The sequence below is a fragment of the Pholcus phalangioides genome, unplaced genomic scaffold (assembly GCF_987345545.1).
Source record: "Pholcus phalangioides strain wild (caught in Gottingen) unplaced genomic scaffold, Ppha-v1.0 ptg000007l_1, whole genome shotgun sequence".
Taxonomy (NCBI): domain Eukaryota; kingdom Metazoa; phylum Arthropoda; class Arachnida; order Araneae; family Pholcidae; genus Pholcus; species Pholcus phalangioides.
In genome coordinates, this window is record NW_028301600.1 from 53,157,146 (window position 1) to 53,180,406 (window position 23,261).

Consider the following 23,261-nt stretch of genomic DNA (forward strand, 5'->3'; position numbering starts at 1 on the left):
GAGCAGTGACAGCACGCGTTATCGAGGAACTATGCATTTGAAGATCTGTAGCCATGACGTTGTTATGACAGAGTTTGATCACCGGTAGAATGCTTTACGTCATATCCCCTAACACATGAAGATAGTCTGTCCAAACGTGAAGTATCCTTTTCGCTCTGCCAAAAGCATTGACCTGAATATAAATTATGATATTTAACACTACATATAACACGCCTTTAAACGTCAGCACCCTTCTGTGTCAATGATATGATAAAATGGTCGAGTAAATATAGAAAAATTTACATAGAACCGTTTCGAATTTTTACCCAAGCTTGAGCTTTTCAGGAGTTTGCTTTGCGAAACGAGTTAAGCCTTGATTACACTATAAAAGCTTGATAAAAGATATTTTACAAAACTTTAAAAAAAAACAAAACAATAAGCCTATTAGTTACATTCACTCGAATGTCACCGATTTTCTTATTGGTTTCATTTTTCCAAGTTTTATAAAAGAACTTTTCAAAACTTTCATAGTACAATCCTGGCCTTACTTCGGTCGAAACATTTACGAATGCTTATAATTCTGTTTCAGTGAAATTAATCTAAGCATTGAAAACACAAAATTACACTGAAATTTTATTGAAAATCTCGGCTTTGACTGACTTTTAAAAAAAAAATAATGTCCAGAAGTCTTGACCTTTTTTGAATTTTTTTTAAAAGCTATCAAAGATAGATAAAAACGGCTTAAAGTATGGATCTTCAACCTGTGGCTCGCCAAGACACTGAGTAATGAAAAATGAAATGAAATCAGCATGCCATTATCTGAAACCGTGATCGTAATTTTTATTCATTTTGGACATTATTCCTAATTGTGCGAATATAGTTGGTGTATCTAAAGAAAAATCAAATCTTGACCAGAATTATTACCAGTTTCCTCTTTAAATCAATAAGAAAATAATTTATTACAATTCTTTTGAATCTCATCAGAAAAGTTTTTATCAACAGGGGTACAGGGGTGCAACCTTGGAATAAATTTGTTGAGGAATTAGCTGTTTCAAGATGAAAGTTGGTTTTTTTTCAACATCAGACTTATAATCCTGGGTATTATTGTACAAAAGTCAGAGTGAGCGAGTTCTAAATTCGTCAAATTAATTAATAATTATTTGATAATTGTTTGTTAATTAATTATTGATCGGAAATAAAATTCAAGGAAACAACCATTCAAATTTGCAAAGCAAGTTTTTATCTATTTATAGTTATTATCGATAGTTCTAAACTGAAGGAAACTAGATTTCATCCTTCATTAACTTGTTTTTTTAAACAGCTAAAATGCTGATTAAAAGATTAACTCTAATTAATTAATTTGCTGTTTAGATGCATTGTTTCAGTTAAAAATATGCAAAGGAAATTAATTACTTTCATATGGGGGGATGAGGACCATAGAGGGTTAAATTTATCTACATTGATCCGACAAAGAAGTATTACTCACATCACGTGATCCCAACAGATTTCACTTTTGCTTGATATCACATTCCGTAGAGCGGATATTAGCAAAGTGGCCTGAAAAAAAAAACAATAACTGAATAAATAAACATTAAATGCAATAAGATATAAAAAAAACTTTGAGATTATCATAAATAAGGAAACAGAATTCCAGATATCGAAGTTGATTAGAATAAAGATAAGTGTAACCACGTATTTTGAGCTACCTAAATAGCCATTATAGATATGCTCATGAAAATTGATTTTTACGTTCTTCTTTTGATCATGCAGTTCTTGGGGAAACCAACAAAGAATTCGTTTTTAAACATAATTAAACTCAAGAATCTGCCGGCATTGGCAGTGGAATTAATGAAATAAAGCATAGAATGAAGCATTGTTTTCAAAAACAAAACCTGTCGATAAAAATATTCTGAACAATATTGATCACCACAGATATATAATTTTATACATTTTATATTTTTTCCCAAATCTATATTTGCAATATCGTTTTTGTTTTTTTTAATCAGTTTTCAGTATAATGAATTTTAAAGATTAAAAAATACAAAAGCTTCACTTAAAAAACGGAAAAATCTCTAATTATTCACGGTGAGTTTCATTTTTTTGAATTCGAAGTAAAGAGCTTCAATTACATTATAATGCTTAGCCTAGTAAGGAACTGGGAATACTAAATTAGCACGGGTGTTTGAAAAAATGAATTGTGAATAAGTGCATGAAAGTGTTAAAATGAAGCTTTGCATTCCATGTATATGTGTGCTAATTAAAAACAAAATACATCTGCGAATGAATATATATATTTTTTCACTTTCACTCTTGAAAATTCAACTTAATTAGAATAAATTATTAAGCGTGTATATATTTAGTGTTTTCGAATGCGGATATCGTGAAATTCTTGCTAATTATGTAGTTTATTTTCATTTTACGTCCTGTATTATCTTTCACACAATTAAGAATAACTAGCTCGATATGAAAATTTTCTTCTTAGCATTGAATGCTAATTTATTTAATTTTGTTATTTTAGTTTCATAGATACGATTAAACAATTCTGAATATAATATTATTTTCATTCCTTCAAAACTAAGCTTTATGCAAATTATTTAGTCTACAACGATGTATATTCTTCGATTGATATGACGTTTTGCTTTTTACTTAAATCATTCTACAAAAACATTTTTTGTAGAATGATTTAAGTGATATTGCAACAGTTTCGTGCTTTTCGAGGTTTTATATGTATACAGGGTGTTCCGCAAGTGTTAATGCGGTCTTTATCTCATTAACCGCCCGTTTTAGAGGTACAGTATCAGTTGAAAAAATGCTCAAAAGGGGTTCAAAAATTATCCTGTGCCAGTTTCAAGAATGAAAATCTTCAGTGTTTCACAAAATAACAAATCTAAATTTTATATGGTCCCCCGTCCCCTAACTTCATATAAGAAAGTTGTTGATTCGTCTCTCCTGAGGGAGGTCAACAAAAAAAATTCCAAGGTTTTTAAGTGCAATATTTGCTGCGATATTCAAATTCAAAAGCCGGAGAAAAGTTGGGAAAGGATCGTTGTCCGTTACTTTTTTTACTGTCCTTTCATTTTTCTCCGATTTTGAATTTGAATATCTCAGCGAATATTGCACTTAATAAGGTGGAATGTTTTTTGTTGACCTCAGGAGAGACGGGGCAACAACTTTCTGATTGGAAGTTAGAGGAGGAAGGGAAAGTATACAAATTTAGATTTTTTATTTTGTGACGCACTGTATTTTCACTCTCGAACCTGGTACAGGGTAGTTTTCGAACGCCTTTTGAGAATTTTTTAAACTGGAATGATAGTTCTACGATGGACGTCTGATGAGATAAATGCCGCATTAGCACTTATAGGACATCCTGTATACAGTCATCGTATACGTTCTGTCTCATGCAAACTATATTTTCTGTTAAATTACAAAACTTTTACCTGTATTTTATAAAGTATTTTTCACTACAAACATTGTGAGTTTATAGAAAGATGTAATTTATATTGTTTGCACCGAATTTATTGTTATTTTTCGTTTCACCAAGAACAAATACCAAACTCGAAAATATCGATATTATGAAAGGAATTTGAAGTAGTGATTTTATTAACATTCAATATTGAATGCAATGTGCTTAATAAGTATTGGTTGTTTATATTATCTGTAAGAACTAAAAAACGAAATGACTATTGAAATTATTATACTAACTATTAAAGAAAATAAATGTCAAAAAACACATGATAAAATCATTGATAAATAATACTTCGAAACAATAAGATTTTTATAAGGTACTGAACTTTTACTTATATCTAAACTTCACCATTATCTAATTCGTTTGCAAAACAAATTTCATTCATAGAATTCATTAAAATATTTCACATGAACTCATTTTCCTTCATAATCAACAGTAATGGATCATGGAGATAAATAATTGTATTTAAAAGATAACTAATATCAAATTGAAAAGTAGTTTTTGTTGTTACGTAAAATCAAATTGCTTTGATGATTGATATTTGAATTAAAAAAAAAAACTGGCATAAAAATAAAAATCACTAAGAAAGTGGAATTTGTACCTGCTTATCATAAAAATGAAGAACAATACAGAATTTCTATTTATTAGAATAATGGATAGAATATTTTATTCTTCTCAAAATGGTTTTTTTTCTTACATAATACATCTCATGATAAAGAGGAAATTACTTTTACTCTTGCTTTAGGTTCGAGTTTAATTAGCGTATGGACGAGAAAAGAAAAGCAATTTCCGTTCTCGTTCTCGAGAAACTCTGACAAAAGACTCTAATGAAGGAGCCTTCAAGTGGGATGAAAAAGCATAAATATGGTGAAAACTGTTGGTTGAAACTCAAGACAACACAATGCACATTTATGAACACTATCAATGCAAACATTAGCGCATAAGAAGTATTCGAAATACAAATTGAATGACATGGAAGTTTCAAGAAAAAAATATCATTGAACGATTGAATATGGGCATTTTTATCTCCATTTACTGATGTCATTTTCCATGACTTTTGTTAACCAAATTTTTTTTAACTCAAGAAACAAATTAACGTTCTCGTGTGCGACAGACACACAGCAAACTCTTATATCATGTTATGAGTAAAATTATGAACGTCAGATCACACACTCATACGCAGCTGCCTTCCTTCATTAACAAACTACGGTATATGCATATTAACATATTAACTCTATGATATGGTTTCGTGTATATTTGAATATGCATAGCAAATACATGGTAAAAACAACCCATTATATTAATTCTTTTCTCAATTTTTTTTTGATATTCTAGAAAGTAAATCTTTTAGTGTCATTTCACTGAAAAATGCGACTGTATAAGAACATTTTTTTTTATTCAGAAAATATAGATTCGAAAAAGTGTCATTTTTCGAGAGCTGCTGAAATCTTACGTGTTCAGACATTTATAAAAATAAAGGAAATTGAGAGAGTTGGAAATAAAATTCAACTAATTAACTGTATATTTTACACTTGATTGAACGTTTTAGCTAATTAAATAATCCACTCTACTTAATTAGATTGCTTTGTTGATTTACTGTTTCAATTAAAAATACGCTAACATCACCAATTTACATCCGTTTTTGGAAACAAATCAATACGTTTTTATGAAGGTAAACTATTAGATGTTTAAGTTCAATTCAGACTGATTGTGAACTTGCCCTTGTGATGCAAGTGATTCTCATTGACGCAGTCTGACAATTCAGTAAAGGCATGACATCTTTTTCGTATGCAAAAATTCTGAAAGCTTAGAAACATAATATTGCGAATAACATCGCTTTAAATTTTGATCTTAGTTTTAAAACAGAATATTTTATGCGCATATTATGTCATATTATAAAAAAATTCCAGGTATCCACTTTTGTGCTTCATTTTAACACATACTTCAGAACGCAAGGTAATTCCCAAGATCAATATTGGCATAATTTTCGACGAAAATGAAATTCTCCTGTAACCCATACAGTAACGATAAAAACGCGGCATTTCACACCCAAAGATCAAGTTTAAGAAGACGGTCAAGTTGAATGCTTTCTTTTCTTCTTCACTTTTTTTAGCAGGAATTCACGCATAGTAATTATAAAGACAAGCATACGAATTATGAAGTGGAAGTCACTTAAGTTTTTTCCCCCTCTGTAAACCTAGTTTACAGAATCACTTTCGCCATTCTATTTTTTACTAGTCTTCCCCATTATAAGTTTATTTTTTACATTCAATTTTTACTCGCCCAAGAAAGTGGAAAATCTAAAGAAATAAAAACAGCAAAAATTCAAAAATACTCATTATGAAAGGTGAATGATTTAAATACTGTATGAAAATAAAGTGAAATCGAAAGTGAAAAAAATTTAATTCAATTTTTAGAATTTTTTTTAGAAGGTTGTTTTGATCAGTACGGTGAATGCTTTCGAATAAATATCATGTATGAAGGTTTCGACAACTGGCTAATGTGAAAATAAATCCAGAAAAGAAAACTTAACTGCCTTTGTAACAGAGCGTACGAGATACGTTATGAATTAATCCAAGGAATAGTAAAGATAGATGTAATATAGCTAACTTAGGTAACTGTATTTCCGGGAAGTCTAACTTGTCAGCTATATCTTTTATACGAGACTATATTAACGGACCATATATCATTGCAGTTCATATTAAAAATAAAATCCTCCAGTTACAAGAAACAATTTAAAAGGTAATCCCATCTAATTTTTTTACGACATTTTAAGAAGAGATTTCAATTTAGAGCGCGGCGATAAACATATCTTGTATCTGGGAAAGACTTTTTTCTGGGTATAATGCCGAGTTGAACTCGGAAAGAAAAGTCTGCTAGTCTCCGCCAAACTCAGTCCTCTTACAATTCGCCCAGACGTGCTATCCATATACACCACAGAAGACATGATCATTCCTTCCTTATTCACGCTCTGTAGCGTGTCACGCTGACACAGGTGGCATAGAAGCCCCTGCTTAGTCTTGTATTAACAAGTGGAGAAGACACATCTCTCTCACACACATATAGGTCGCCATCTGGTGGTCTATGTCGTTCGCAAGCTACTAGTTGATTGCTGCCGCAGTCTATGTACGGAGCCAATCAACATATACAGTATTTACGCTCAAGGCAGAAATTTTTTTGTTTCCATAGCTTGGGGGGTAGAGCACTTGTCCGGCAAACGAGAGACCGGAGTTCGAATTCCCATGGAGGCAGAGATGAAATTTCTTCTTAAAAAATCACCATCTCCAAATATAAAACTGTCTTTTGAGGAATTATGTATATGGCAGGCCCCCCCCCCCCAACTGCAGCGAATAGCTCCCAAGTGGCAGCATTTGCGAGATTGAGATTATTTAGGGCTTGGATTAGATGAGAAGCACGTGCCCGGATTTGAAGAGGATGGGTCCGATTCCCGGAAGAATGGACGTGAATTCTCTCCGAGTTTAAATCGGCAAAAATTCCAGAAAAAAATATTTCCCTCTTTCATGCAATTGAGCAGGGAAAAAAACAATACTGTAATTTAAAATTATCTCAACCTCGCTACTGCCACCAACTGTCGGTCATTTGCTGAAATTAAAGAGAAGGGGGGTGGGATATATACCGTCTCTACTTCAGCGTGTCACGCTACAGAGCGTAAATAAGGAAGCCATAGCATGCCTCCTGTTTGATATATGGATAGTGGCTTGCCTGGATCGCAAGAGAACTGGGTTCAATTCCCGGCGGATACTAGTAGACTTAGTAGCCCTTAGAAATTGTGAACTCTTTATACTTTTGCACATTACCAGCCAATCAGAGTCAAACAACTGTAATGTCATAGAAACGTCACAATGGATCGCGATTCTACCGCAACTTTTGATCTATTTGGCGCCGCCATATTTCCTGGCGACATTTAATAATGGATATACTAAGTTCTACTCTAGGCCGGCAAACACTATTAGTATAGTGGAAAGCTCACGGGACACACAATACGAAGGTTGTGAGTTCGAACCATCCTATTTTTTTCCTGTTTACCGTCTTCGTTTGAAAAATTTAATTTCTTATTACATTTAATTTCTTTTAACCGTTGCACAGTATAAATGCGATTTATTATATTATAATTCACCACGAATTGTCAGATGCACGAGAATGAGGGGGGGGGGGGGGGTTGTTCCCAAACAGCGAACGTGGCGACACAGGGGCATGGGGGCCATCCCCGTACGATAAGTTATCGTTTATTGAATCACTAAAAAATGCTTTCATTTTTTTCTGATTTAATTCAAATGTGGTTCAGTTGCATCAAGTTGACAATAATAACGGCTCGCGAAGCGTCCAGCTATCATTTATTGATTCATAGGGTGCTGACCCATTTCTTTGTTATTGATTCATAATGAAAATAGATTCATTAGGATACGAAACATAGAACTTACGTTGCATGTCAATATCATTATATAATATATCATTATTATTATGATCGTTATATTATAGTATTATTAAATTATGTCATTATAATATTATCGTGTGAGCAACGAGACGTCATGACAAAACAAAAGCGAAATCGTTAATAGATTGTGAGTTTTGGCCTGAGTTAGGTCCGACCGTCCATGTACGGTCCTGTTCAGTGCACACGAGCTTCAAGGAAAAATTGAGAGATTCGTTGCCTTTGTTGTCTAGTGCGTTCACCCGGAAAGTGAAAGGATGTGGGTTCGATTTCCCGCAAAGACAGTCGAATATTCTGTCTTTCCTAAATATATCTTCACATCAGTCAGCTATTAAAAACCTTAGTATCGATAGCGGAGAGTGACATCTTCGGAAATATGAGTTACTCAAACAGATCCTAAAGCTCAATTCACATCTACAGAAATGTTTTAAAAAACGTAATTCACGAACACTTCACTCGAAACATTATTTACGAAGAACCTGTTTCTTATGTTTTCTATGCTAGTAGAATATGTTGTGTTTTAAATTTACGAGCAAGTGCTTTTATTTTCGGGATTGATAGAAAAAAAAAAAATTTCCGATTTCGAAAGGATCATAAGAAATTTTTTTTGCGCTTAAAACCAATGTTCGTGGAAAACATATCCGTTATCGTTTACACTATCATTCAGGCTTATATTTTTGTAAGAATACTGCATTTTTAAGTTTTAGTTTTTTATTCTTTTCTTCTTTATCGACTTGAATGTAATGGGTAAAAAATATTATCAAGTATTTATAAAACCACTCGTGACTTGACCGTAACCTGCATTCATTCAATGCTCATCTAAACCAGTGGTGCTCAAAAAATCGGAAAATCATTTACGTCATAATGCTTGACAGGTTACAAAAATCATTACTAGAATTTGGCAATTGGTCACAGAATACAAAGAATTTGAATGCTTCAGAATGCAGATTTTGTTTGAAAATTTTTAAATCTTTAGCAGCAAAAAAAATTTAGGATCATTAACTTTAGTTTGAACATTACCATAGTACTTTGATGTCGTTTTCACAAGCTTCCCTACAGCATCCATAAAAAAGGTACGCATCGTAAGATAGCTATGTGTAGTGTCAAAAAACAAATCAAATAATGCATGTTGTCTTCGTTGTTTTAAAATAAATAAATGGCAAGTATGGACTACGTCTTGCACGTGTAATTGTTGGATTGCTTGCATTCTTAATGAAACCAGCGCGTATGAGAATCTAACGTTTTATTGCATGAGCTCCTTTATGTAATGGATGAGTGGATCATAAGAGACTGAAAAATTGAAAAAAGCAACGATGCATTTACGTAAGAAATGTTAATACTTTCAGCGCGAACAGTTGCTAATCAGTTATGTTTCAGAGACACAAAAATGTCTCTATCACTTTTAGCTCAAGACATGAAGTTGAAAGAGTTCTCTCATGAATAAAATTTCGAATTGGGGTATACTCTCTCCCCGATAGTTTATAGCGATATCAAGGGATTACAAAGAACTCTTCCAAATCACCAGAGTTTGAGGCGACTAAATGCATTCGAGAGACATTTATGCACATGAATTGCCATCTTTTGTGATTTGAGTTCATTCGAATAAGCAAATATTTGAAAATATCTGCTTTGAGAAGAGGAATTTGAATTTATAAGATATTCTTGAATACATTGTCTGCACTCTTAAGGAAATTGATGTACTTATATTGAATTTTGAAAACTGAACATCTACAGGATAAACTTCAATGGCATGAAAAGTATACAAACTGCGATATATTCTTCAAAGTTCTTTTACCTTTTCATATAAATAATAATTTCTTTTTATCGTTGATATTATTTTGTCCCGATTCGGCTGATTGCAACGAGGTCAATTTTATTTTTTTCCGATTCCAAATAATATTTAATGTAATATCTGAGTAAGTTCAAATTGTGAGATTTCATAATTTTATTTCTCATTTATGCAGAACATTTTAGTTTTTGTACAAAAAATGTCAATCGTTAAGATTTGTAAATGAGATAGATAGTTGGCAGGCCTGTCATTTGGGGGGGGGGGGGTCAGTGAAAAAATACACTAAAAATAGTATATATATATATATATATATATATATATACACATGAGTACATGTTCTTCACCCCCCCCACCCCCCCACCCCCCGGAAAAAGTTGAAATGACGGCCCTGAGATAGTTGTCTAGCTGAGATTTTTCAATTTTTTTTAATTTTCGATTATTCAAATATATTGATATTTTATTTCTTGAAACCCTTTGATCAAAATTTAATTTTACATCTTAGTTACTCACAAGAGAATTATCAGAAAAAAAATGATGAAGCTAACGTGAAAAGACAAGGGCAGAATTACACCCTCCTAGCAATACGTTTCCATACAAAGTAGAACCAAATTTTACCAGCATCGGAAACCATTCATTTCGAGAATATGCTATGCTATCTCAACAACAAAGCAATGTGAGGCATAGGCAAGCATGGCAGCTCAGACTCAATTTTATAGAAATTTGATACAAATACAAATATAAAGGCAGAACAGACCCCCGCAAAATCCTCAGCGAGATGAGCAAAAACATGTCCATAAAAATATGGATGTCGAATATATATCTGAACTATATCAAAAATACAGCAACCCAATAAGAGCAATAAAAAGCTATAATTCTGGTGAAATATAAATATACTGCCCATAAAGCTGCCCATAAAGCCATTATAGTTGTTTCATCTACGTATGATTACGTAGCTTCTCGATTTATCCCGATATGTTTATCGTATTTCTTTTTAAACGTGCCAATTCTGATAGAATTCACGACCCCCAAAGGTCAGCCATTCCATTTACTCATAACCTATTAGGGAGAAACTGCCTGCGGCACAACACTCTAGAATTGTCCCTTATCAATAGATACTGGTGTCCTCTTGTCGAAGCAGTTGACTGAAGATGGGCCATAACTCGTGGTCCATTCCGTTTAGAATTTTAAACACTTCACTCATATCCCCTCCCGACATCTGCGCTCTTTCAATGTAAATTTTTCAAAGAAACAAATCTCGCTTCATTGCTTAAGCCCCGCGTGCGATCAATAGCACGCGTGGCTCTTTTCTACAACCCCTCTACCAAGTCAATGTCCCTCTGTAAGTATGGTCTCCAAAACCTGACGGCATACTCCAATCCAGGACGAAGTAAGCCCAGGAGAAGTGGAAGGATCACTTTCGGAGAACGTGAAGAGACCTTTTTGAAAATGAAACTGGGCATTCTATAACGATTTTTTGACCACCGATGAACAATGTTCAGAAAACCTAAGCCGCTCATCAATAAGAATACCCAAATCGGTGATCCTAATTGCATCGGGAATAACAACACCATTCAAATCATAAGAGAAACGTGGGTTGTTCGAACCAAATGAGCGTCCACGCACTTGTCAATGCTAAAAATCATGCTCCATTCATTTGCCACTGCTACAATCCTGGTTAGGTTAGTCTGAAACAACTCCCTATCACTTTGATTCCCGACTACCCCATTAGCTTCACGTCATTTGCGAATTTTCTAACGGTACCATTGATACTCTGATCGAGTTTACCGATGAAAAGTGAAAAATTATGGGACCACTGCCTTGAAGGACTCCACTTGTGATCCCTGCCCAATCAGAGAATTTTCCGTTCACCATAACTCGTTGTGATCTATCTCTTAACCACGATTATATCCAATTCAGCAAGTTGCCCCCAATCCCAATCTTGTGGAAACGCTTCAAGAGTTTACTATGTTGGAGCCGATCGAATGTTTTCTGAAAATCAAAGTAAAGAATATCTGCATTTTTACCCTTACCCAAAGCCTTCGTCACGTGATCATAGAAGCAAAGGAGGTTAGTCACACACGACTTTCCCTTTCTAAATCCATGCTGGTTATCCGAAAATACATTATTCTCGACTATCCAATTCCCAATTGCCTTTTCATAATAATTTCCAAAATTTTCTAGAGGGACCTCGTCAAACTCACTGGACCATAATTGCGCACGGATTCTCTACTACCCTTTTTAAATATCTGTGCGACTGGCCCCAAAAATACATTAGCACATTCCTTGACGACTTTAGGATAGGTATCATCTGGTTCTGGTGATTTGCTTGCGCATACATTTTTCCGAAGTTTTAGTTATTCCACATCTACCTCTTGAATTGCATTGAGGACTTTGCCATCCCATGCCAAACCGGTTCTTTGTATATCGCCTTCACTATTACAGACTGACGCGCAATTCATTGAAAGCACTACACATTGCTTTCTACTCAATACTCTCCTATCGAGAGGGAGCCAACTGTCCCCTTACATTCTTTATTGACTTAACCTGAAAAATGATTCTAAGTAAGAGCCAATGTTATCTGGCAACCTATATTCAACTTCCTTATTACAGTACTATCCTTTATCGCTTTCTACTACGACCTTCTTTTTTTCAGTAATTGGTGACAGGTTAGCTCCTCCCTTTTTGTATTTTCTGAATGTCCTTCTCCTTACAACATAAAGATAACGTACGTTATCCGTGAACCAGAGATGGTGCGATGAACAAACCCACTTCTTACGAACAAAGGTATGACATCGTGCAAAACAGAAGAGAGTTTCATTCTAAATTCTTCCCACTGACTTACCACAGCCACTGATGCCAATCGATCTTTGAAAATAAACCCTAACCATTCCTCCAAAATATCGAATTTGCGCTTCTTCGGAAAAAAGGAACCATTCCTTTATTGTTCGTTTTATTCACGAAGAAGCTACAAAAAAAGTTGATAACCCGATGATCTAGAAAAAATTTCTCTCCAACCGAAACATGTTCACCAAGATCCTCAGAACTAGTGAGAATCAAATCCAAAACATAGAAGTGTTCCTGGTATCTTCTAATACCTGCTGCTACAAGAAATTATCGAACACGAACATAAGAAAACCTCTTTCATATTGATCCCTAGCCGATAGGTTCTCCCAATCGAGGATAATTAAAATTCCCTAATATTACTACCCTCTTATATACGAAATTTCTTGATGAATCTTCGCGATGTAGTTTGGATCCCGATTCGGTGGGTTATAGCAAATTCTTACAATAAGCTTATGACACTTTGTTTTCAAGTTCAATCTATGTAGTTTCAATGTCACTTCTCTGTACGTTATGCTCTCTAGCCTTCAAACATGATTTCACGTAAATCAAGACTCCAACATCTTTACTATCAGATCTATTTTTTTAAAAAGTTTGTTATCCTGAGATGTATAAGAAAAATTCATCCCCATTGTTATCAAGACCCTCCACAGCTATCATGGTTTTTAAGAAAATCTTACTTATTACTGAAACTCCTGTCATTTATTAGCACATGTTTTAATTTGCTCTGCGTTTTAGTGTCAATCGAGAAGCCATCCAAGTCAGATGTAGGTGATTCCCCGTCTATACTGTTATTATTATCAATAACTAACCCACATTCTTGTCTATGTGGTCTGGGAGTAAAAAACCTGACCTAAACCTATCGTAAAAATCCCAGACCCTCCTCCTATCCAGGTGAATTCCATCCCAATGAAGCCAGCTGTCGATAAATGCGGAGAGCTCCAAGAACGTGACCTCAAATGAGGAGAAAATGTCCTGCCTAAGTTGAAGTGGTGGATCCTTCTCCTATACCCCTACTACCCTTTGGCAGTTACTGGAATCACTGCCACATCTGAACCCCCGTAAGTCCCGTTAAACTGACAGTGCTCACTACTATTCGCTCCTACCTCTTTCGTTCATACTTACGATTACCCGCCCAGGGAACTTTCGATGATGAAAAACGTCTCGAACGTCGCAAATCTTCCCCGAGATACATTACAGCGCTCGAAACTCCGAAAATCCTTACATACCTTGTTCCCAGTCCCTAGTCATAGAATCACCGATAGTTACACCTCTACGACTATCCCCCAATACATCATACTCAACCACCCATTCCCTCATAAACTTAGTTGTTCGTTGGGATTGCTTCATCGACAAAAGGTGGCTTCGTTGTTTCCGTGCTATCCGGAACCCTAACTTTTTCCCTGTAACGCTTCTACCTCGAGCTGCAATCTTGCCCTCTCCAAACAATCCTTACACTTTAAACTATCGGCTACTATCCCCTCCTGTAGTTTAGGGAAACCTCCCGTTGCCACCCCTACACAATACTAATCGAGTTCGAGGCATAGTAATGCTAAAGCTAGATAAGAAGCGAAATAAAACATCACTCATAAAAAAATAAGAGAAAGAGAATCGTTAACAACTGATTAAACTAACCGTGCGAAGATGCGTTATTATTCAAATCGACGAGAAAATTAAAAGGAAATATCAATTGACTATAATTGATATTTAGATTACAATTGTTTTTGTAATCATAGACATATGATAGCGCAGTATCTTTATGATCAAGTTTCTAAAAAGTCATTCGCACTTGATATATTCCAAAAACAGTGTTGCTGCCCTAGAAGTATATCTTCTCTGAGGAAAGTATTCCGTGCAACCCTTACTAACTTTGCCAAAAACCTCGTAAAATATAACGATTTGACCGGAGTTTTTGCACAGAAAAAAATACTTACTGCCAGGCTAAATTAGTCCAGTCGGTGAATACAGCCTATAAATTAAAAAAAACACATTGGGGTGGGATGTATCATAGGTACGGCCGCATGTTGACGTGAATACGTTTTTTATGCCTTGGATAACGTGGGGCACACACACACATGACGAAATTGAAATCGTCGGAATTGTGTCTGAAATATCTAACAGATGACACCACTCTCTTTTAATTGCGTTGCGAACATCCTGAGATGTAGCATAAAACAGTTTCGTTAAGAAAGTTGGCATCGGTCCCCGTGCCTAGACCGAAAAGTATTAAAACCAGAGTGGTGTCATTGGATTTGTCTCAGACCTATCAGACTCACGTCAAAATATACTGTTCACAGATTGTATGGGTAACCAGCTGAGACAGTCATGAAAACCAAAATCTTTTTCTCCTGGGAAGATGGATAACCTTCTAAATAAGATGCAGAAGAGACAACCACCATATATAAAATGTATAAATGAATGAAAATAAAATAAATAAATAAATAAATAAGAAATTATTCAGAATCTGACAGAAGTCTATCCTTTCGGGGATATAATAGTAGTAACTGCCCGAGTGCAACGGACCAGAATTTTTGTTAAGTTAAAAAATACTTCACCGAAGCCATTCATTTTTACTGAAAACCCTAGGCTGTACAAGTTCTACTTGTACATAAAGTTGGGGTTGGTCGTTGTAGTAAAAAGTTGGGGTTTTTTTTGGTTTTTTTTATATAACTAGATGCAACACCTTGCAATATAAATGACGTATCTAAAGTGTACATGTTATTTGAATAGTTTTTCTAATTGTAAGTATGTCTCTAGGATCAACAATTCTCCTGTAATTTGCGGCTTTTGGAATTTCCTATTCACCCTGTATATTCAGTACCAGAAATTTTTAGCAGTAGTCACTTTATTACTGTAGTCACTGTTACGAAATTCACGATTCCATGAATTACTAATATTTACTTTGATTAATCGAAATTATCTGCAGTATAAATTGTTCGATATCTATTCTACTTCTTATACATGAAAATTTTACAAATTTGTATACATGTGTAGGTTAAAGTGCAATATCAATGAAAGAGTCTGCTTACCTTGAAAGATGGTGAATCGGCAAAAGCCGATCCAAACGAAATAGCAAATGTAAGCACACGGTAATCAAAGGCAGCAAAGTGTTATTTTGCTAGCGATCAAAGCCCTTCGATAGTATTTCACACTCGTTTTCACTACTTTAGAAAAATACACGCCTTCTCACTCAAACTGTAAAACGCATGTTTCTTCCGTTTGATATGTAAAAAAATCGATTCGTCGGAATAGCCTGAAACCTTTGTAAGGCAATGCTCATTTTTCACACTTCACATGAACCAGGAATTCATCTATCAAAGCGATAACGTCCTGCTTTCACTCTCCTGCTTCATTTCACATCTGTTTGGAAACTTTCACCTTCTGCATGCGAAGGAGTTTAGAATTTTATAGATTTCGAAAGGAAAATTCACATTCCATTTGTTTACGGTTAGGATTACAGAAATATGTTTCCCAGGACTTATATTACAAAATTCGGTCCGTCACATATGAAATTTACCATGAACATACTTCAAAAACTATTTGTGCATTGAATATTGCACAGTACTAAATAAAACTTGACTGCCTAAAATAAGAAATTTTGAAAGAAACGTGAATAAATATATTTCGTATAACGCTCCATCCAAGTTGAAACACATTGAAATCCCTCCTTGGAAATTTCCACGAGAATGAAAATTGAAAATGGATATTTCTTGATTTCACTTTAAGCATTTTGCTAAAATTGGCTTCAAGTGGGGACATCGGGAAAGTTTCTTGAATTCTCTGGGACATATTTAAAAATGAAATTTAAAGAAAGGTTCTGGAGAAATTTCAAATACGATTAAAATTTTGGCAAAGTATATACTTTTCTCATCCTTTTATTTTCATGGGGAAAATTTCTTAACACTTTTTATCATACAGGGCTGCCCTTACCAGACGCGGGGCCATTTGCAAAAATAATAAATAGCCGGCCAGAGGATTTCTAACAATTTCGCGGCCTCTTAATCCCGAATTTTATGTATTCTGTGGGACAGGGGAATAGAAAATTAAGAATCATGAAAACTCAGAATACATGCAAGAAGTGAATCCAGCACCCATGAAAATTGAGAATGAATGAAATGAATAATTTTAGAATTGATGCAAATTCAGAATGAATGAAATGAATAATTTTAGAATTGATGAAAATTCAGAATAAATGAAATGAATAATTTTAGAATTGATGAGAAAATTCAGAATAAATGAAATGAATAATTTTAGAATTGATGAGAAAATTCAGAATAAATGAAATGAATAATTTTAGAATTGATGAGAAAATTCAGAATAAATGAAATGAATAATTTTAGAATTGATGAAAATTCAGAATAAATGAAATGAATAATTTAAGAATTGATGAAAATTCAGAATAAAATCGAAGTGCAGGTCCCGGTGCGACTGCACCTGTCGTACACCCCCAAGTGCGTCTCTGATATCAGATTCTATTTGGACGAATGAATGGATTTAAGCAATAAGTATGTTAAGAAAGGAATTATGATTAATCAAAAGAAAGGTTCAAAGAAATGCTAAAAGGAAGGCAGTTAGAAAACTACATTGATGCTTGGCGTATATTATTAGCTCTTTCTTCTTTATGAATCGTTTCTCTCAACGCGAAATTCCTGCGTCTCTTTCTGATCTTCTTACATTAATCTAGCATAAATAACTGAAATGAATTGAGAAACATGACTTTCTCTCTCTCATGATTCAGTTGATCAGAGTTCATAACTAGGGCGTAGAAGCCCAGGTCGATAAGACACTTGCCTTAAGTACCAAAGGATATTTAGAGGTTATGCGAGTTCTACACCCAGAAACGTTTCTGACGCGAAAGTACAACAGACAACATGACCACAGAATAAGTATTGCTACTTCAGGGAGTCCCACACTAATGGGTTAGCACACCCAACTCTCGGTGAGTATGAAAAAAAAAAAGCAAACAAGTCGAATACTGTCATTCTGAATCAGTAATAAATTGTAGGTCTCGGTGTAAAAAAAATTAACAAATTATAGATCGTAGTGCAACAAAAATGACCAAATGATTAAAGTCCATATCTATGCTAAATGTCCTCCCATGCATCAATAGTTGAGAATAATATATGGAGTTCCATTTCGAGAAAAGACGGCAAAAATTTTTCCGTATTTACATATTCGAATCTTTCAAACATATTTATGGCAGGTGCTAAAATATTTCAAGGAAAAACAAGGCAAATATATAGATTTTGTAATGCGCTCTACAGATTAAAATTTCCCTTGAACGAAATCTTTCCTAGGGAAGAAATTTACTCATTTTTTAGAAGAAAAAAATTATATTTCATTATTATTTTATTTCATTTTTTCTTCATTTTATTATTTTATTTATAAGTCCCTTCAAATATGTGTAAGAAAAATTGTGTGTGTGTTCTTTTAATTGAAAAATTGTGAAAAATTTCATAACATAAAGAGCCTTGTTTGAATACAATAGAATTTTCTTTCTATATATTAGAGTAGACACGACAATTCGGACTCGTCGGCATTAAAATCAAAACTACCGATTCCAAAATATTTGTTAGGTTTTGAGTGGCTGATGTATAACATATCATTGAAACAGATTTACGAATAAACCTTACAGCCATAGCCCTAAAAGTATGCCTTCAACTGAATAATGGACACACTTTTCGCAAATATTTCCGTTCATTATGTTCTGAATACTTCCAATATAATTCCAATGTAATATTTCATCCTTAGGTCGGGATTACACTATAAAAGTTTGATAAAAGATATTTTACACAATTTGAAAAACAACCAATACTCCTATGAAAATTCAGATTAAATGGAAGAAACAATTCGAGAATATTCATGCAAATTCAGAATTTATGAAAGAAATAATTTCAGAATTTGTGAATATTCAGATTTTATGAAAACACAGTTATTATCACCATAAGTGTGGGGTTACATAACTCTACCTTTCGGATCTGTCACACTGTGTGCGCACTTGTCACAAACCCTAAAGGCGGCTGAGACTACAGGGATCAGTCATGGATTATTATATTCTACTTATGTGTAGGATATTGAACGTGACATCCATATTTTCTAAGAATGATAATTCTCAAAAAATCACCTTCATGTTACCTGAGAAAGATAAATTAGTCGTATATTCTTGGTATAATGCATTAATTTTATTTCTCAAATAGAATTTATATTTTTTGAATAATTCATACACACAATATTGTCATGTTTTGTATATGAAAAATTCGTTGTACAATATTTGTTATGCAAAGATTGTATAATGATCATTTAATTTGTATTTTAAACTATTCTAGATCATTTAATGTGTATTGAAATTATTCTAGATCATTTAATGTGTATTGAAATTATTCTAGATCATTTAATGTGTATTGAAATTATTCTAGATCATTTAATGTGTATTGAAATTATTCTAGATCATTTAATGTGTATTGAAATTATTCTAGATCATTTATACAAATACAACGCCACAACAGGCAAATTGCCCAACGAGGTGGCTGACTTAAGAACATCATGGGTCCCCGAGCCATTTTTTGGAGGCCCCACCCACTACTGCTACACCACACATGCACCCCCCCCCCGCGGAACCTCCCACGAATCGGTACATGCGGGAATGTGCGTGTACGTGTAGTGCAACCTGACGTAAAGTTTGTTTCTGTGTAATGTTTGTTATGTGTAGTGCTGTCATCTGCCCCCAGTTTTTCTAACTATGAGTGAAGTGTTATGGTTGAATGATTTACCGTTGTAGGACTGTTGCTCTCTGTGGCGAGACTTTTTAACGGGGAGATCGGCTCGCATTTGCGCCTTGAAGTTGGGAACCACAGAAAACCAACTTCAGCCGACCACCACTGTGGGGTTCGAACCCGGATCCTCGCATCACGAGTCCGGCACTATAACCACTCGACCACCACAGCGGTGTAATGTGTATTGAAATTATTCTAGATCATTTAAAGGTGTTCAAAAATGATTTGCTTATTTAAAAATGTTCTAGATAGGTCGGTTCAGAACCATGTGAAAAAAAATTAACAAAAATTAGATAAGTTCAATTTTTTTTAATCTTCCTTGAAATTTATGAATTCAGAGTTAAGAATAAATACGTCCGCCATCGAGAAAATATATGATTTAGAAAAAGTAAATCGTTAGAAATATCAGTAGTCACATGAAATTATCAATATTGGAGAGAGGGGGATTTTCATTGAAAATTCTTTTCAAAAATGATTAATTGTTCTAGTTCTGCAAAAAATTTCGTACTTTTAATAACTTGAATGCGCATGGTGTGCAATATTGATCAATATTGCTACCAGAATTATTTAACTATAACCCTCTCAGACCCCGGTGTCACAAATGTGTGTGGGTTGCTTTTACTCTCTGTAGAATATTTTCTTTTAACCTCAGGAAGTTAAGCCCTGGCTTAAAGGATTGTGTAAGTTTTGTGTGAAAAATAAAGTAAATATGAACTTTTTGGGGGCCTTCATCAGAGGACAGCACTTGAAGTTGAACATTCAGGGAATATTAAGGATGGCTTCAAGGAGAAAGTGTCTCCAGAAAAAAATGTTATCTATATATAAAATTCAGCAATACAATTTTGGAAAAAAAAATGTAAATTGTATATGAACATGATTATAACCTGCATCAATTATTTCTTCACAAAAAAAACACAAACACTCACACTGAAAAAAAAATAAAGATTTGCTTACATTCATGTATTTAATGCATTTTTTGAGTATCAAAAATGCAAAACATTTTGAAAATTCCAAAAAAATGACTGCTTGGGTCTTAAATGTATAACACGAAATAGAACGGTTCGAATTTCAAATGCATTTGTTTTTATTAAGCGCGGGTCTATTGCCGTATCGTATAATTACAACTGTTCACAGAAAATAATTATCGTTTGCGCACATGTGAAACAAGTATAAAAGTGTAAAAAAGCTTAAACACCCAAATTACGTGAAAGTTTTGATAATAGCGGATGTGCATTCCCAATTTTGAATTGCTTTGAAATTCGGAACAAGTAACTTTTGCTCAATTTTTTTTTATAAAACCTCATTTTTGGAATTTTTTACCAATTTTTTCTTTTCATCTGTTCACTTTCCAATGAAGCCATTTTTTCGTTATTCTTCACTCTGATCCATAGATTTTTTTATAACACATAATTTCATGTAAATCTATATTGTACAGTAAACTCTGATTTTTTATGCTGTTTTTTATTCATCTGATTTTTTTCGTTCAACGCATACATGCTCATCCCGTGACCCGCGGGACAAATGTGGCCCTCGGATCCATCTATTGTGTCCCGTGACCTCAAAAACTTCATTTTGTAAAAATAAACTAGACGGCACATAACCAGCTTCACTTAAATCACCCGTGGCACATGTACAGATCACTTAAGTGACGTGAGTCGCTGCTCTATATCACTTAAGTGGCTCGCGGAACATTCTTACGTCCCTTAAGTGGCCCGCCTCACATTTACACTTCACTTAAGTGGCCCACGTCACATTTACAGTTCACTTAAGTGGCCCGTGTAACATTTACAGTTCACTTAAGTGACTCGCACATTTTTATATCACTTAAGTGACCAGCGACAAATGTACAGATCTCTTAAGCGACCTGGGGAATTGTTCTAGATCACTTAAGTGGCTTGCGGCACATTTCTAGATCACTTGAGTGACCTACGGCACATTCTTACGCCACTTAAGAAGCCTGGGGGCTCATCTCCAGATCATTTTAGTGGCCCGCGGCACCTTTTCACATCACTTGAGAGTCCAGCGGCATGTTTTCAAACCAATGAGGTGGCCAACACTCTTCAATAGGTTGAACGGTTTAATGTTATATGTAAAATAAAATTTCGAATTTCGACTTGACACATGCTTGGGCTGTATTACAGTTTGTGGCATAATTATCATTGTTTCTGATCGTTTATTATTTTCTTGAGAGAACTTATATCCAAAAATTATAAAACTTACAATACCCACCACTCCTGATTAAATTAATCGAACTGTAATTCATGTTGTTTTGTGTAATTATTTATTCTTGTAAGTTATATAAGAAACTTTTAATATGACCAAAAAAGAATGAATGATCCAAAAAAGAATGATCCATGAAAATAATTGGCATTATAAAATTTTCCCCTGAAATAGATCAAATTTCACTTGGAATCGAATTTCCTTTAAAAAGTGAAGGGTTCAATCTTCTTTTCCGATAAGATACAACCAAATAAATATTTTAGAAGTTGCAAAACTCATTATTTGACACTTTGAATAGTTTATTCAACGCATACAAGTGACGTTTATAATCTTGAGAGAGCATGAATTAAATGAAGAAGAAAGATCTTGGTATCCACATGGATGTATAAAGATATGTTTCTGTTATATTGAATTTAAAATTTTTAGGCTCCTCTTTCGTTCACAAGCGATTTCCGCCTACTATTCCGCTTTCCGTTCGAAGTTTTTGGCTTAGCTGCCATTCTTTGAAGACTCAAGACAGTATTTCACGAGAAAAGCCAAGAAGGTTAGCGGCTTCGAAGATACTGGAACCGCTCCTTCTGGCAATCAGGCCGAGCTCGAAATCACTCAAATCTCTTGTTTTCTTCATGAACGGGCAAATTGCAATGTAAACTGGTGCTTCTGACTAGGGGAAAGCTTTAATTCCTAAAAAAAACCATCAAATCCGGTTTATTACATCCGTTCAGCACATGCGCGGGGTCGAAATTTGAGTAAGGAGTGTTCCTAATTTTTTGACAATGAGAGAGGGGATAATTGCATTCCAAAAATTCATACGCAGAATATACAAGAATGCTGAAAAATATCCATTCCAGAAAATATAGACACAATTGAATGTAAATTAAGACAAAAATTAATGAACATTTTGAACCGATAAAATTTCAGGTCTGAAGAAAATTTTAATTCGATAGAAGAAATAATTTCAAATTTAATGAAAGAATATGCGTAATATATGATCTGAGAACTAATGAAAATTAGAATTGATGAAATAAAAATCAGAAATAATTTCAGCACTCGTGAAAATTCAGAAGTAATGAAAGGAAAAAAATCTGAATTGATGAAAATTCAAAATAAATGAAAGAAAAAATGTCAGAATGAAAAGTGAAAATTAGTGAAAGAAAAGCTTAGAATCGGTGAAAAAAAAATCAGAGTTAATAATGCAAATAATTCAGAATATAAGTCACATATCTAGACATTCTACAGAAAATAAAATTATATCTAAAATAAAATTTTGAATTAAAAAAATAACGGGGCTTTTTCCATCTTCATTCTCATAATATGTTTTATTTTCACGTCATATTATTTTCTTGGTATAGAATTTCTTGGTGAAGATGTTATGAGTAAGCATCTAGGCTCTCCTTGAATTTGTCGAGTCAAAATGAGTGTGAAGGATACACAATGTGCCACTTGGAGAGACATTGGGAATTCCATTTTTGTATGAATTTTTGTTTTTGAACATGCTCAAGGTGGTTTTTGGTCCTGCGATTACATAGGAAGCAGTTAAGCATGCAAATGAAGATATCCCTAGCCTCTTTTTTATTTCCTGTGTTTTTTGGAAAGTTCCTCGTATTTCACGTTCTCTACTGTAATCCGATGAAACCCTCTTTTAATCTTTGCCCCAGAAAACGTAGTGAACCTGTATGTGTTTTGATGCCATTTATTTCTCATCTAGGACTGTCACTTACAATTTAATGTAACATTGAT

The 23,261-nt window shown here is 34.1% G+C and overlaps 1 protein-coding gene across 1 annotated transcript in view; it reads right to left on the reverse strand.

Annotated features, from left to right (window-relative positions):
• LOC149085480 (head-specific guanylate cyclase-like) overlaps positions 1–23,261 on the reverse strand; it is a 134,863-nt gene that overhangs the window by 34,043 nt on the left and 77,559 nt on the right. The window contains exon 3 of the mRNA XM_089233496.1: positions 1,466–1,536. Within this exon, the coding sequence (XP_089089622.1) occupies positions 1,466–1,536 (71 nt within the window). The remainder of the gene's footprint in view (positions 1–1,465; positions 1,537–23,261) is intronic.